We start from the raw sequence: 15,673 nt of genomic DNA, 5'->3' as shown, positions 1-15,673 counted from the left end.
AAATGCGGAGCCTGCGGCAAATTCCAGGCCCGCCCTAAAAGCGGCCCATCCGTACCCTATTTGGACGCAGTTGTTTTCGTGTTTTTCCGAACCATCCGTATATACCACGATATCGTCAGGTGATACCATGTCCAGCCATTCGATAAAGCGGCGGGCCGCTTCCTCTTTCGGGACTCCTCCGGTGGGGTCAGTGCGAGAATCCGGGGCATTGCGAGGTGCGCGCAACTCTAGTCTCCGGATCCGCGGGAGAAGTTGTGCAGCCGTTTGCAGGGTCGTGGCCGAATGGCCCGAGTTGCGGGCACGAGGTGTTTCACGCAGGCGGTTGACAAGGGGGTGCCCCTTGTCCGCGAGCCTTAGTCGGGCGCCGTATTTCAGGCGGGTGTAGGCCAGCGCGACGCGGGCCGAGGGTAGTCCTGCGTCCCTGAGAACAGTGGACGAGGGGGTGGTTTTATACGCCGGGAGGATTGCCCGTGCCGCTAAAACCAGCGGTTTGTTTAATGCTTTGAGGAGTCCTCTTTGCTTGTGCGCTGGGTTGTACTATGCCTCGGCTGCGTAGGTGGCCGAGGAACCCACGCATGCCACCGCTGCCTTGCGAAGTGCAGCCGCAGGCGGTCCGTATCTTACTGCCCCAAAGCTCTTGAGGTGGGCAGCGACCGCCATTGCTTTGGCAGCCCTTTCGGCCACGTGGCGGCGCCCGTCTAGCCGTCGGCTGAACCAAAAACCAAGCCAACGCATGCCCGGGTAGCGCTCGGCCCCGGAGGCGCTTTGTCCGCGTCGACCGCCCGGTAGTTGGACCGGGGTAACCGTTCTACCATTAATCCGGATTTCCGGGTTGCGACCGTGCCTTTTCTTAGTAATATGGATCACCTCTGTCTTTTCCGCTGCAAAATGGATTTTCTCTTCCGCCGCAATTTCGTGCATATCCCGGAGTTTACCTTCCAGCCAACGTACGTTTTCCTCCAACGAGGGTGACGATTTCCATGTAAGCACGTCGTCTGCGTATGCCAACCGCCACTTCGTACCGTTTTTGACGAGATACGCCAAATATAGCATATATAGGATCGGGGAAAGGGGAGACCCTTGCGGGGTGCCGCACCCAAGCCGCCTAAAGCCCGTGGTCGTACCCTCCAGCCGGACTCGGGCCTGGCGGCCGCTTAAAAAGTTAATTACGAACCTGAGGAGCATTTTACTAAACCCGAGGCTCCGCATTTTCCGTATTAATCGCCCATGGAGGAGGGCGTCGAAGGCGCCTTGGACGTCGCATGCGACAAGGGTGACTTCCTCCCCGCGAGCTAGAGCCTGCTCGATATCGTGGGCGAGGGCACAAACCAGATCCGTCGCCGATCGTTTGGGTAGGGCACCGCCGTGGGTGCAGCTAAGGAGCCCGTTGTCGTGTATGGCCCAAACTATCCGGCGTGCAACGAGCCTCTCGAGGCCTTTTCCGATGCAGGAGAGGAGGGCTATAGGCCGCCAAGATCGAACGCTGCTCCGGTCTTTCTTCCCCGTTTTCGGTAGCATCGCGACTTCGGCCTTCTTCCAAGGCGCTGGGAAATGTCCGAGTTCCAGGCAACGTTGGTAGAGCCTGCGCACCGGCTCGGCCAACGAAGCCCATCCGGCTTTTAGTAGCCGGACGGTTATTCCGTCGATGCCCGGGGACGTGCTCGTAACCCCAATGCAGGAGCGCTCCGCCTCTTCCGCACTAACCTGGGTGTCCCAAGGGATTTTAGCCTCGTCCGGCGACCAGGCCTCCAAGGGGTCTCCCTGCAGGTTATCCTCCGCCGAAAATCGGCCAAGCACCTCCCGTTGCAGTGCTTCCGCTTTTGCTAAAGGCTCGCTCACTTGCTCGCCGTTAATAACCAGCGGCGGGGACCGGAGGCGTGGTCCGGCTCCCAACCAGCCCACCATGTTCCACAAATCCTTATCGTCGCGCAGTTGGTCGATCCGGTGCCTCCAGTACTCCCGCTTCGCGGCCCGCACCCCTTTCGTATAGGCTTTTTCCTCGGCAGAGGCGTCTGCCCTATTTACAGCGCTCCGTTTAACCCGCTGGAATTCGGACCAGAGCCGCTGGCAGTTTTCGGTCCACCAGGGAGCCGAGCTGTCCCTTTTTCCCGCCGGCGTACCCACGACCCACGTCACTTGCTCCCATAAAGTTGTAAATTCAGCTACCCACGCGTCCAATGCGTAGCCATCGGCCGCGGATCCCGGGTCCGGCATGTCTTGCATGCCAAAAGCAAGTAGCTCCGCGAACTTTGGTAACCGGTCGTCCCTAACCGAAACGTTGATCGCCTCCGGGCGGGGGGCGCCGCGCGTCCGCAGCGTGGTATAAAGGGATTCGTGGTCGGAGCCTGTGTAAAGACTGCTGTCAACCACAGTTATTGTGCTGGGGAGGTTGGAAAAGACCATATCCAATAAACCCCCGTCGCGGTGGGTGGGCACGCCGATATTTCCTGTAAAACTCATCCCCTGGGCTTGCGCCCATGCCGTCAGTTGGTCCCCTCCGCGTGCGTTTGCGCGGCCCGGCTGGTATGCAGCAGCCGCTACGTTAAAATCGCCGCCTAGCACCGTGGGTCCATTTGGCACGGTATTGCATACCATTTCCAGCGCGGCTTCAGTGCCCGGAGCCCTATATACGTTAACAAACAATATTCCGTTAATTTCGAGCCAGAGTATGTCCCGCGTATTTTGGCCCTGCGGTAGCCGTCGTTGTGCGGCCCTTAGGGCTGCCCCCTTCTTGACGTAGGTGAGCACCCGGGGCCGGAGCCCAGTCATGGCTTCGTAAGTGTTGGCGTGCCATTCGTCCACTGGCGCAAAAACATCATAGCCCGGGTGCGTTTGTGTAATCGTATTTAGCCCGCACTATGGCTCTTGAACGTTAACCAGGTCCACTTTTCTCTGGTGGTATAACTCCAATAGGCTCAAATGCATACCCATTCTTTTACCTACGTTGGCCCAAACTACGTCGAGGCATTCCCGCTGCATATTACCGAGCGAGTATTTCGTTATATCGATCGATGGGTTGCTTCCAAGTTTATTACATCAGCGGGGCAGATTTCGGCAGCCGCTGCGTCTTCCTCCATTTCGGCTGCCCAAACGATTTCGTCGTGCACACGTTCCTGTTCAGCCTGCAGGAAGTTGCGGATGTCCGCCCCTGCCGCCTCGCATGGCCGCGCTCTTTTATTTGAAATGCTCGATCGGGAGCTCGAGGTTTGCGAATGCTGCGATGAGGTGTTTAGGACCGGGATTGCAGGTGCTGGCTCTCGGCGGGCCGCCTCAGCCCGGTCGTTGATAATCGCGGCACGGTTGGCACGTCCGATTCTGCGGATCCCCTTTAATTTACGCTGTGAAGGTCGTTCAAGCTTCCCATTTACCACCAAAGGTCGGGCAGGGCAATTCTCATGTCCGGATGGGAAATGGCCGTGGCAATTAACGCATTTGGGGGCTGCCTTGCACGGCTCTTCCTCTGTCGCATGTTTTGTTTCACCACATATGCCGCAACGCGCTTGCCGTACGCAGCGACGTATTTCGCAATATCCCTGGCAACCGTCGTGGTGGTGTGTAATTTTGCGTGATTTTTCAACCTTCCGCGCACGTCTCGACACTCCAAAAAGCTGAAAGGGCTTTACGGGTTGAAGGAAGGACACTATCCACGTGCCCTCAGCCGTATGTGGGTCGTAACCATATTTGGAAATATGCCAGTTGACTGGCTGCTGGCCTGCTGCCACGGTAATCTCCTCCTGGATTACCTCATGTACGTCCTTTCTTCCGTCCAGGCAATTGAGCGTTCGGGGCACTCCAGAGACGGCGTATGTGTGCCAGGTTGTCGGGACAGTGACTTCCCGCGCGTCCAATGCGTCCATAATGGCCTTGACCGCGCTGGGGTTGAGGAGTTTTTGCCGTGTTTCCTCAGAGGCCACCGTAACACCCCAGCCCGTGGGGGTACGCTTGGCGTTTGGGATTTCACTGTGTGGCACCGAGACCAATTCGGCCAGTTTGGTCGTTACCGCGTATGGCTCCCTCGTCACCATCCGCAATTTGTTATTTACGCGGATCAGGATGCGGTTGGACGGCTGTTCTGTCAAACGTTTCGGGGCTTGGGAGCGGTCCCGGCCCGATTGGGAGGGAGTTGCGGAGCTGTCAGGTGCATTGCCGGGCGTCGTACGTATCGGGTACGAGCGCGTGGCCGGGGTTAAAATTTGCGTTGGGGCCGCCGCTGGTGGCGTGGCGGCTCGCTCGGCCCATGTAACCGATTTGTTAGTGGGCGTGCCTCTGCCTTTAGAGGCCGACGACGCCGTGCCCGTCCTCGTAATTAAAATGCTGCGCCTTTCGCTGGAACTGGTCGGCGAACGCGACGGGGAGCGTGAACGCTCTTTTTCAGGGAGGGTGCGACTAAGGAACCAGCCGCTGATCACGTCGTCAAATTCAAGAACAATTCTCCTAAGCGCGGCGTCCTCCGGGGCCTGTAAACTTTCGAGCTTGGCTGCAAAGACCTCTTCGAGCCAGCTGCCGACTGTTTCCACGTTTTCCAACTCCTGCTGCAGTGTTTTGATGGCCAGGGCCGGGAGGCTGGAGTACCTTCCGCGGCCAGCCGGCTGAGGCGCGTTAGCGGTGCGCGTGTCGAGAGATACGTGTCCCGACTCGGCCTGGCCCTGCGGCAAAGCCTGCGGCGTGCTCTGCGGGCGCGCGCGGCGGTTTGAGACCTCTGGTGAGGCCATGACGACCAGCGCCCGGAGGGCGAAAATTCTTCAGCTGTTAAGCTTATTGGTGTGTTTGGGTGTGAATCGCTAACAAAGGTGGGTCTGACCCATGAATGGTGGAGGATGCTGTCGGATATTCGATGGTCCAATAGCAGCTATCTTCCTTTCTTTCCTGCTTTATTTTTATCAGTACCTACTTACAAAGTTTAACTAAATTCCAAATTAAAGCCCATGGAACTTTCTGCAACCCTTCCTGGCTTTCATTTGCCGCTAATTACTACATTAGTTATTTTCAGCCTTCCTCGAATTGTATGGAGTAAATCCCAAGTATGATTGCCTACCAGGGTGTTTAGCATTACCCATGTTTTGTCCGTGGAATTCTAAAGCACGTTCGCACCGGAAGGTTCCTTTGATACCGAAGGCCCGGAGGTTCGTGCAGTACGAACGCCATGGACCCTTAATTTTAAACCTTGTTGCCTATTGTTGGATATACGAGAGTCCAGAAAAGCCCGTTCTGAAAATAAATCGGGCTGAAATCCGATATTTTCATTAGGAGAGTCATTTATCTCCGCTCACTGTGGCTGGGACTAGAATGTCAGAATCGGCTCTTTTTACAACTGTCTTTTTCTTCTATTCTTCGATCACATGATAAAGTAATCGCCTGAAAACACTTTTATCCTCTGTCTCCCCAAGATTCGCTTGCAAATATGAGCTAATGCTGACATGATCAAATTTAGTAATGAGTGCAGTGTTTACGGGTGATACGCTCTAACCTAAGACTTGACCAGGAACGACTACCTGATATTTTGACAGCTAGGATACCCCGCACGTGTAATTTGAGCGCATGATCTTTTTTTAAAAAAAATCCCCCGCGTTATGCGAATTTGTCATTACTAGCACTGTGATGGAGTGAAACTTCCGTATACGACCGCAAGATTTATGCTGGAGATGAACAAACAATAATAAACACTGCCTAGTTTGTCGGGTTGTTATAGCTAATATCCCTGCTCTTAGACTATCCGGGCTCACCGAAGCTAAAACACTACAAAATATTTCTTTTTCTCTAAATTTCTTAAACACTATTCAAATTGCTGTACTATATAAGTGCCTACATAAACTGTATTGGGGCCGACTAGTATTTCGATTCCTCTCAACCAATTTCTTATCCCCCATTTAACTACCACAACCACAGTTTGCTACAATTATGCAGTTAATGACTATCCTTTCTTCGATTGCCGTCGCTAGCATGGCCCATCCGGCGCTAGCCGCCGGTGGCAACAACCGGGCCAAGACCAAGAGCAAAACACCCATGCTTGACTCGCTAATAGAGCATCGGAGTCCCATCTTCTGCTTGGTTCAAATGTGTGAGATGCTCGATGGCGGTAAAAAGTATTGTACACGATGGTATAAGGTTTATCCTGGCGGATCACACACTTTCCAAGAAGGCGGGAGGGACACTATTACCGTTACTTTTGACAACAAGTGCAAGAAGTCGCTCTCTGGGAGTACAAAAAAACGGAGCATTGGATTTCCAACTCAATTGGTATACAGGTCCGACGATCCTATTCTGGCGGGGATTTCTAAGATCTTTGAGCCCGGGCGAGCACCAAACTATCATTAAACGTCTTATTTGACTGAGGTTTCGGCATCGCAATTACAGTTATGTAGCGAAAGAAAATCGGAGAGCTGGGTTCATGTTAATTTGTATATAGGCGAAAAGTGATATTATCAAGACTACCAAGCCACAAAGTGGTTATATAAACTTCAAATGAGACCATAACCTTGGATATCTGCTGGGAATCAAAACAAGAGAGTAACTGCAATTTTCCAAACTGGACCTCATACCCACTGACCCAGGGTTTGTCTGCAGTCTAGCTGCCCCGGGTTAGCCAGAGCAACCGTCGCAAAAGACCATGCTGTAGAAGCAATAAGCTCCTCGTAGTGCCGGAAACAAAATTGAAGAGGAATTGCGTACATGGTGTTTCTGAGAAGACACGCAAGCTGCCTGAACACAAGGGGCATGGAGCCCTTTCTTTTGGGTTGGAATAGAAACGCCGGTGGTCTAGGCTAGCCTGCAACCTTGTTAGCCAACAATCTGGGGGTCGGCTCAATATTATCTGTTTGGACTACTGAATGCAAAGTAAAAATTAGGGCCACAACTGCAACCCTTCTCTCAGTCCCCGGGTAGGCTTTGGTACAAGTGAATTTGGGCCCGACGCTTTGACGTCGTATACCGGACCGGAGAAGCAGCTGTCAGAGCAAGGGGATTTCCGTGCCACTCCACCCAAACGCGACTCGTAGACGCCAACTCGCAGTACATAGTACAGAGGTTTAATAGTTCTATTGGTTTATCGGCCGGATATGAGAACATCTAGACGCCTCGATAAAGCCCTCCGAGGGCTGGGGTATCCTAAAGCCAGGTACCGACATTAGAGGTTGCCAGCGGGTGGAAACAAGCAAGAGACGTCGACTGAGGAAGTAGACGTATGTCAGTATCATGCTGGCGTGGTGAACAAAAGCAAAAAGCATGAGGGAGTTGCGACACGTTGTACACCGCGAACTGAGGCTGAAGATTTCCTTCGATTCAGCCTAACTGCAACCCACATCCCATGCAACCTGTTTCAGGAAAGGAGCAAAGGAACAATATGGATAAATCACAAAAGGCCTAGCTACTAGATCTAGTATAGTTTAATCGGTGCTACTGAATGACTCCATTTTTGATCCTCCGTATACATGGGCTGAGCTTCGAAGCGAACATCTCTCAAACGAGCAGTACTTATTGCCACCTTTCGGCATTTATCGTCCACCTCAACTGTCATCCTTTCTTTGCTTACTTTGATAGTAATTGTGCCAGGATTTGAAACTTGGTGAACGTCGTCAAAGATCTTGATCTCCGCACAGCCTGATGCACATGTTGCTGACCCGGTCTTGTGATGTATCACTTCAAACGGTCGAATTAAACAACCGATAATTGGTTGTGCCTTATTGGCACTGGCTCCTGGTTCTAGACCGCTGTTGGATTTAAGAGGGTATCCAAATATAAGTCCGGAAAGTGATAGCATGGTAGTTGGTAGCAGTTCTAATAAATTAGAGTATCGAGACTAATGCGCATAATAAACATTTAAAGTGAAAGCATTAGCGAAAGATTTTCTGCAAAGTAAAAATAAAATAAAGGGTATAAATTTTGCTGCTATAGAGCCGTGGCAGGTTGAGAAAAATGGGCCAGGCTGATTTATAAGAAATATAATAATTGTATGTACCCTATGAAAATAAGTGATTTATTTTTTCCCCTCACTTTTTTTCTCGGCATAATTGTTACGATCAAGGTATCGGGGTAACCTGTTCTTAGGGTAAAGTACAGTGGGTTGAAGCAACTGAGCGTCTGACTGGGTAATTGGGGTTCTTAATGACTGGGGGTGAAGTTATGATCGTTCTCAAGTAAGTATTGAGGTTAACTAGAGTTTGATTGCTGCTAAGCAATCCTAGAATCGAATCTATCTACACGGTAATGAGCGTGCCTTATATAGACTATGTCCCTCGTCGTGATATGCTTGATATGTTCCATAGCCGACATATCACTTGTTCTGCTATGATTGATATGCGACATATCAATCATATCCCTCTCTTGGCAATCACGTGATGTCACGTGTCTTTTCCCCTTATGTAATCCTTTCCCGCCGGTCGGTGATTCTCTTTGGCGAATGTCGTCAGGAGGGGTGTGACCCCGCCTGGCCTCCTTGGTGCTGGCCCAACTTGTTTGGTCGTAACAATAATATTCCTACTCGCGTAAAAATTAAACACGAGTAAGTTTGCATTAATAGACAAAGTTTTGATGAGTAACAGCTCACCGTTTGGTTTTAACTCGCGAATCAGTAAACCAGCACAAAGTTTACCCTGACCGAATCTTTTGGTTTAAAGTTTGCAGGGCACATTTAACCCAAAACCAAAAGGATGCGTTTGTATGAGAAAGTATATATGCAGCGGTCGATAACCACTTCAAATCCGGCATCGTTGTTGAAAACTTAGAAATATCAAAAAAATATCAAAAAAGAAGCAGTATCATTTTGCATCAGCCGTGAATCGAACACGGGGCCCATCGAACGTGTTCAAAGAATGGCAACGATGGATTTTACCACTAAACCACTAATGCGACCAATGGGATTGCTTCATACCACAGCAGGTCGGAAACGGGACTAGCTAGCACTCGAGACGGTAATTCCCCTCCCAAAAAAAGAAATTATATTAATTAAATAATACCAAATGGAAGTTTGCTGGGAAAACTTTTTCATAGATGTTCTAGCAGGTCTTTTTATATAAATTTGCCCGATTTTTAATTAGCAAAATTATATTTAATTAATACCTGCTATAACAAGGGCAAATTTTACATTAATAATGTTATAAAAAGGGAATAATTGGAAATATATTAATAATTTAATTAAAAATATTACATTAAATTTAATTACCGGAGAAATTGGGGGCGATATTTTTAAAATTTTAAAATTAAAAACTATGCTAATTTAGAACAAAAAACAGCAAGGTTTATTTTTATATTCGATTTAAAAATATTAAAGGTAGCTTCCATCCCGCTGCAAAACGTTGAATTTTCAGGTTATTGCCTGAATAAAAATTTTAACCAACCGTATTATATTTTAAGAACAGTTGATTCTTTTCTCATTTCTCTTCCAAGATACAACTTGTATCGTATTATAATAAATCATCATGCATTTTTCCAATGTCGCCCAGCTTATAACTTTGGTGGCCACCGCCACCACCGTATTGTTACGATCAAGGTATCGGGGTAACCTGTTCTTAGGGTAAAGTACAGTGGGTTGAAGCAACTAAACGTCTAATTGGGTAACTGGGGTTTTCAATAACTGGGGGTGAAATTATAATCGTTTTCAAATAAATTTTAAAGTTAACTAAAATTTAATTGCTGCTAAACAATCCTAAAATCGAATTTATTTATATGGTAATAAACGTGTTTTATATAATTTATGTCCCTCGACGTAATATATTTAATATATTCCATAGCCTGTCACGGGCAGGCAGGGCGGACAGGTAGGTGCGGGCGATCAGGTAACAGGACAGAGTATATTGGCTATCTAGTCTTCCAGGTACAGGGTAGCAGGTGGTTGTTGACGAAGACGTAGCTCGAGGAGCTACATATCGGAGACTGCAGAGATTTCGCGTAGATATACGCGCGCGAGGCGCTCGGCCCTCGCGCCTTCACGTGACAGGGGTCATGACTAAGCGACAGCCCAGTGGCTGTCCTTCAGGTCTGTGACAGTATTCCCCCCTTCCAGGCCGAGCTCCGTCACGGCCGGGGCCCGGGCTTATGGGGGTATCGACGGTGGAAATTCTTTACCAATTGAGCAGCGTTTTCCAGGTAATCGGCAGGTTCAGTCGTGGGTTCGCTATATCCAGCCCAACGGACGATATATTTCAGCCGGCGGCCTCCTCGGCCGCGGGTTTCCCAAAAGGAGTCGAGGATCTCTTCGACTTCGTATTCTCTCTCACCTTCCACTTCCAAATGGGGTGGCGGTGCAGGTTGTTGGCCCGGCAGGGGCTCAACGTCAGCAGGTTTTAGTCGGTTTATATTGAAAACAGGGTGTACTCTCATAGACGACGGCAGGTCCAAACGGTAGGCGTACGGGCTAATCACTTCAGAAATTCGGAAGGGTCCCAAGTTCTTCCAATCCAATTTCTTCTGCGGGCGGGCGGTCTGGATGTTCCGTGCGTCTAACCATACATATTGGCCGACGGTAAGCCGGCGGGCCGGGGTACGGTGTCGGTTCGCCTGTTCTTCGTAACGGGCTTGGGCGGCGGTCATTTCGGCGCGGGCTTGTTCCAGAATGGCTTCCATTCGGGCGGCTAGCTTTTCGGCATCCCGCTGGGCGGGCAAAGGCTGGTTCAGGGGTACCGGCTCGAATCCCATGCGGGGATGGAATCCGTAAGTCGCGTAAAACGGGGAGGTTCCGGTGGTCTCGGACTTGTGGGAGTTGGCTGTGAATTCGGCGAGGGGAAGCCAACTTTCCCAATCATCTTGCAGGTAGGCCACATAAGCTCTCAAATATTGTTCCAGGGACGCGTTAAAACGCTCGGTCTGTCCGTCAGTCTCGGGGTGGTGAGCAGTGGATAGCAGGCTGTCGATTTTCAAACGGGTTGTCAGGTGTTTCCAAAACTTCGACACGAATTGGGTGCCTCTATCCGAAACTATCGTCAGGGGCAACCCGTGTAGTTTCCATACGTGGTGTAGGTACAGGTTGGCGGTGTCCTCGGCATTGCAGGTCCCTTTACAAGGGACGAAGTGTCTCATCTTAGTCAGGCGGTCTACGACCACTAGGATGGCGTCGTGGCCGTTGCTTTGCGGCAAATGTGTGATAAAATCCATCGACAGGTGTTGCCATGAGCGTTCAGGAGTGGGCAGGGGTCGCAGGAGGCCCTGGTGGCCTTCGCGGGACGGGTTGATTCGGCGGCAGGTCTGGCATTTCTTTACCCATAATGATACGTAATGTAGCATTCCGGGCCAGTAATATTCTCGGGACAGCAGGTCGTAGGTTTTTGCTTTGCCGGGGTGACCGGCGACGGGGGAGTCGTGGCAGCGGCGCAGGATCTCGGCTTTCAGATTATTCGAATCGGGTACGTACAGTCTATTGCGGTAATACAAATAGCCGGATCGTTCTTCGCATTCGGCCAATTGCAGCTTGGGGTGGCGGTCGGCGCCTGTCCTCAACGCTTCTAGGGCAGATTGCGTTATCGGGTCGGATTCGTATCCGGCGTCTAGTAGCTCTATCAGGTGTCTTGGCAATAGGGGTTTGTTTTGGCGGATTATGGGTTGTAACCGGGTGGGGCGGGCAGGTAAATTGTGTTCTTTCAGTACGACTTGTGTTTGGTGCTTAAGTCGTTCATCCCCCTCCTCAGGCATATCCTCTGACCTCCTGGTTAGTGCGTCGGGCTTCGCTCCTTGTTTCCCGGGTCGGTAGGTGATACGGAAATTAAATCTTGACAGGAATTCGGCCCATCGGGCTTGTCGGCGGTTGAGCATTTTCGTCGTCGTGAAATATTCCAGGTTGCGGTGGTCCGTAATTATTTGGACCGGGGACGACGTCCCTTCGAGTTCCGGGCGCCATTCTTCAAAACAGCGGATAATGGCTAGCAATTCTTTGTCGTAAATCTCGTAATTGCATTCGGTAGCTGTGTGTTTTTTCGAAAAGAACGCGACGGGGCGGAGTATTCCGTCGTCGCCGTATTGTGACAATATTCCCGCAGAAACATAATCGGAAGCGTCGGTCTCCAGGATCACATCCTTTTCCCAATCGAAGTGCGCCAGTACGGGGGCTTCGGTAAACTTTCTCTTCAGCAGTCGGAAGGCGGTTTCGCAGGCGCTATTCCATTCGAATGCGACGTCTTTCTTGGTCAATCTCGTCAAAGGGGCTACGATCTTTGAGAAATCTCGGATAAAGCGCCGGTAAAAGTTGCCAAACCCCAAAAATGCTTGTACGTCAGTAAGCTTTTTGGGTGTTTGCCAGTCCAGGACAGCGGTGATTTTTTCAGGGTCCATTTTTACGCCTTCGACGCCGACCAGCAGGCCCAGGAACTTGGTTTCCGTCACGAAGAATTCGCACTTCGCGGCGTTGGCGTATAGCCCGGCTTTCCTCAGGGCTTCCAGTACGAGTTTCAAATGTTCTTCGTGTTCTGTTCGGGTGCGGCTATAAATCAAAATGTCGTCCAGGTAGGCTGTACAAAATACGTCTAAGTATTCGCGCAGGGAGTCGTTTATATATCTCTGGAACGTCGCGGGGGCTCCCGTTAGCCCGAAAGGCATGACTAGGCTCTCGTATAAGCCGAATCTCGTGCGGAATGCCGTCAGGTATTCTTCCCCCTTTTTAATCCGAATATTGTTAAAAGCGGAAACGATATCGATTTTCGAGAAGAATTTCATGCCGGCCAGGTTGTTCAGGGTCTCTCGGACTAGCGGCAGCGGGTAACGGTCTTTTACGGTAATGTTATTCAGCGCGCGGTAATCCACGCAAAACCTCAACCCTCCTCCCTGCTTCTTCACGAACAAAACGGGCGAGGCGACGGATGACGAACTGGGTCTGATAAACCCTTTTTTCAACTCTGCGGTCAGCCATTCCTTAAGGGCTATCAGCTCTTCGCGGGACATGGCGTACAGGGGGCCGAACGGCGGCGTTTTTCCTTCTATAAGCGGGATATGGTGGTCGGACGGTCGGTGTGGGGGCAGCTTCTCGGCTTCTTGCGGGGAAAATACGTCCGCGAATTCCCGGATTGTTTCGGGCAGGGTCGGCCCGTTCCTATTTTGGGGGTCGGCGGCTAGGACCTCATCAATCTGTTTCAAGGTTACGGCGTACAGTCGGCAGGATCGGCGGCGGGCGTACATGCTCGCGGCTTGCAGGGAGATAGGGGCGATATCCATTTCGCGGAGGGACGGCGGTCGGTCAGCCTGGTACTGGGGGCGGCTTTTTTTTGGTACGGCGTGTAAAGCTTTAACCTTCTCCGGTTTGTCGGGCATATTGCAGTGTCGGCGGCAATAGTCGCTGTCAAACGTAATAACGTGTGACGCGAATCCAATCGTTGGGTCGTGCTGCTTTAGCCAAGGCATTCCTAACACAATGGGGTAATGGGCTAGCTGTGTAACGAAAAACAGCGCGTTTTTCTGGATGTGGTCCTTGATTCTCAATTGTCCTCGGACATAATGGGTGCACTTCCCACTTTCGGCGGTCCTTCCGTCGAATACTTCGATGTCGAATGGGTTTCGCAGCGGATACATTTGTAGTTGGCGTTCTTCGGCCCATCCTTGGTCGAGGAAGCATTTTCCTTCCGCACCGCAATCGGTGAGGGCATAGGTTGGGAGGTTTTGGCCCCCCACTGTCAGTTCGGCAGGCAGGATCATCAGGTCGGATCGTTGGTTATATTCCTCTTCAACGGGGAACCCGTGAACGGCGGCGGCAGAGATGCGGATCGCCGGCGGTCTATGCGCGGCCTTGGCGGCCTGGGGGCGACTTATCCCAGGCGGGCTCCGTTTTTCGAACTTCGGCTGCTGGAGCGGCTGGCGTCCGAGCCGCGGCGGGGGTTTTTAGGGAGTTTGGTTTGTATTTGGCGCGGGGACCTGGACCTGGACCTGGATCGTTCGATTCCGGCCTGGTGCAGCCGCGTGCGGCGGGTATCCGGTTCTGGGCATTTGGCAACAAAATGTTCTTGGGATCCACAGCGGTAGCATAGCATATTTTCTTTGCGGTTGTGGCGGCGTTGGCTGCTTAGGTCCATGGGGTCGTTAAACGGAAATTCCGCGTTTGGCTTGGGGGCGGCCCGCGGTATGTCGGTTTGGGTCCGGGGGGCCGCGCGCGCGGGGGGCGCTGCGGTCCGAGGGGTACGTGTCTGTCTGTTTTTATACTGCTGGTGCTGGCGGTAGCGGTTATCCAAGCTTTGCAGGTGTCGGGTAAATTCGTGGTACTGGCGGGATGGGGCGGGGTTGTGGAGGAGCATGTCCTGGAGCTCTTCCGATATTCCCTGGAATAGAAGAGGGGGGAGGGCATCCTCCGGCATTTCTCCTTCCAGAGACAGGCGTTGGAACTCCGACAGATACTCGGCGAAATCTACGTTCCGCTGCTTCAGGGCGTATAATTTGTTTTGTGCGTTTTGGACGTGGTCGGGGTCCCCGAATGCCTCCTCTAGGTATTGGAGGAGATCCGTATAATCTCCGAATTGGGGTGTGCCTCCGACCATTTTGGGCAGGATCAGGTTGTACGCTTTACCGGACAGTCGACCGGCTACATAAATCAGGCGTGATTCGGGGTTGGGGAAGCGGTCTTTGTTTGAGGTCATTTTCCCCCGGATTTGGGTGGCGAAGCGGCGGAGGTCGGAGCGGGCGCCCGTAAATTTATCGGGGTCTGGAAGTCGTTCAGAAAGGCGGGCGGAGGCGGGATGTTCGGAAGCAGGCGGCGGAGTCGTTCCCATAGGAGTAACCATAAGGGGTTCAACAGGCGTGTTGGTAGTTGGGGCGGGGGTGGTTATGTGTACCGTGGGTAGCGTTACGGTCCGAACTTCCTTCAGTTCGGACCGTGTTTTCTCTAATTCGGCGAAAGCGGCATCCCGGGAGGTTATGGCGGAGGCCTTTTCCATGGCCATGGCCAGAATGTCGGCCTGCGCCTTGTCGCGGACACGGTCCGTTTCGGCGCGGGCGCGTTGGGTCTCGGCTTCCTGCATTTCTAGGCAGGAGTTCAGGCGGACGTTGCTATCGTGCAATAGTTGCAGCTTTTGGTAGGAATCGGAGATGTAAGACACCCATTGTTCAGGGTGTCCTTGTAGGTGTTCGATCAGTTCCTCGGTCGAATCGGTTAAGATCGGGGGTTGCAGTGACGCAGGCATCGCGGGCACCTAATGAAGGAGCTACGTAATGTCACGGGCAGGCAGGGCGGACAGGTAGGTGCGGGCGATCAGGTAACAGGACAGAGTATATTGGCTATCTAGTCTTCCAGGTACGGGGTAGCAGGTGGTTGTTGACGAAGACGTAGCTCGAGGAGCTACATATCGGAGACTGCAGAGATTTCGCGTAGATATACGCGCGCGAGGCGCTCGGCCCTCGCGCCTTCACGTGACAGGGGTCATGACTAAGCGACAGCCCAGTGGCTGTCCTTCAGGTCTGTGACATAATTGGGGTTTTTAATAATTGGGGGTGAAATTATAATTATTCTCAAATAAATTTTAAGGTTAATTAAAATTTAATTGCTGTTAAACAATCCTAAAATCGAATTTATTTATATGGTAATAAACGTATTTTATATAATTTATATCCCTCGACGTAATATGCTTAATATATTCCATAGCCGACATATTATTTGTTTTGTTATAATTAATATGCGATATATTAATTATATCCCTTTTTTGGCAATTACGTGATGTCACGTGTCTTTTCCCCTTATGTAATCCTTTCCCGCCGGTCGGTGATTCTTTTTGGC

At 51.4% G+C, this 15,673-nt stretch overlaps 1 protein-coding gene and 1 non-coding gene across 2 annotated transcripts; one reads left to right on the top strand and one right to left on the bottom strand.

Moving 5' to 3' along the window:
• Nucleotides 1–5,940: 5,940 nt before the first annotated feature.
• On the top strand, nucleotides 5,941–6,315 carry MGG_10975 (uncharacterized protein; the record flags this gene model as incomplete). Its single annotated transcript, XM_003717504.1, has 1 exon — nucleotides 5,941–6,315. One exon carries the CDS (start codon nucleotides 5,941–5,943, stop codon nucleotides 6,313–6,315), a length of 375 nt encoding a protein of 124 aa, XP_003717552.1.
• Nucleotides 6,316–8,759: 2,444 nt separating this feature from the next.
• On the bottom strand, nucleotides 8,760–8,844 carry MGG_20217. The gene has a single exon. It is a non-coding gene; the product is annotated as a tRNA-Gly (tRNA).
• Between the last annotated feature and the right edge of the window lie 6,829 nt (nucleotides 8,845–15,673).

This window comes from Pyricularia oryzae, chromosome 4 (genome assembly GCF_000002495.2).
Source record: "Pyricularia oryzae 70-15 chromosome 4, whole genome shotgun sequence".
Lineage (NCBI taxonomy): Eukaryota > Fungi > Ascomycota > Sordariomycetes > Magnaporthales > Pyriculariaceae > Pyricularia > Pyricularia oryzae.
The sequence above is the reverse complement of the archived record's forward strand: the minus strand, read 5'-3'. Positions and strand labels throughout refer to the sequence as shown.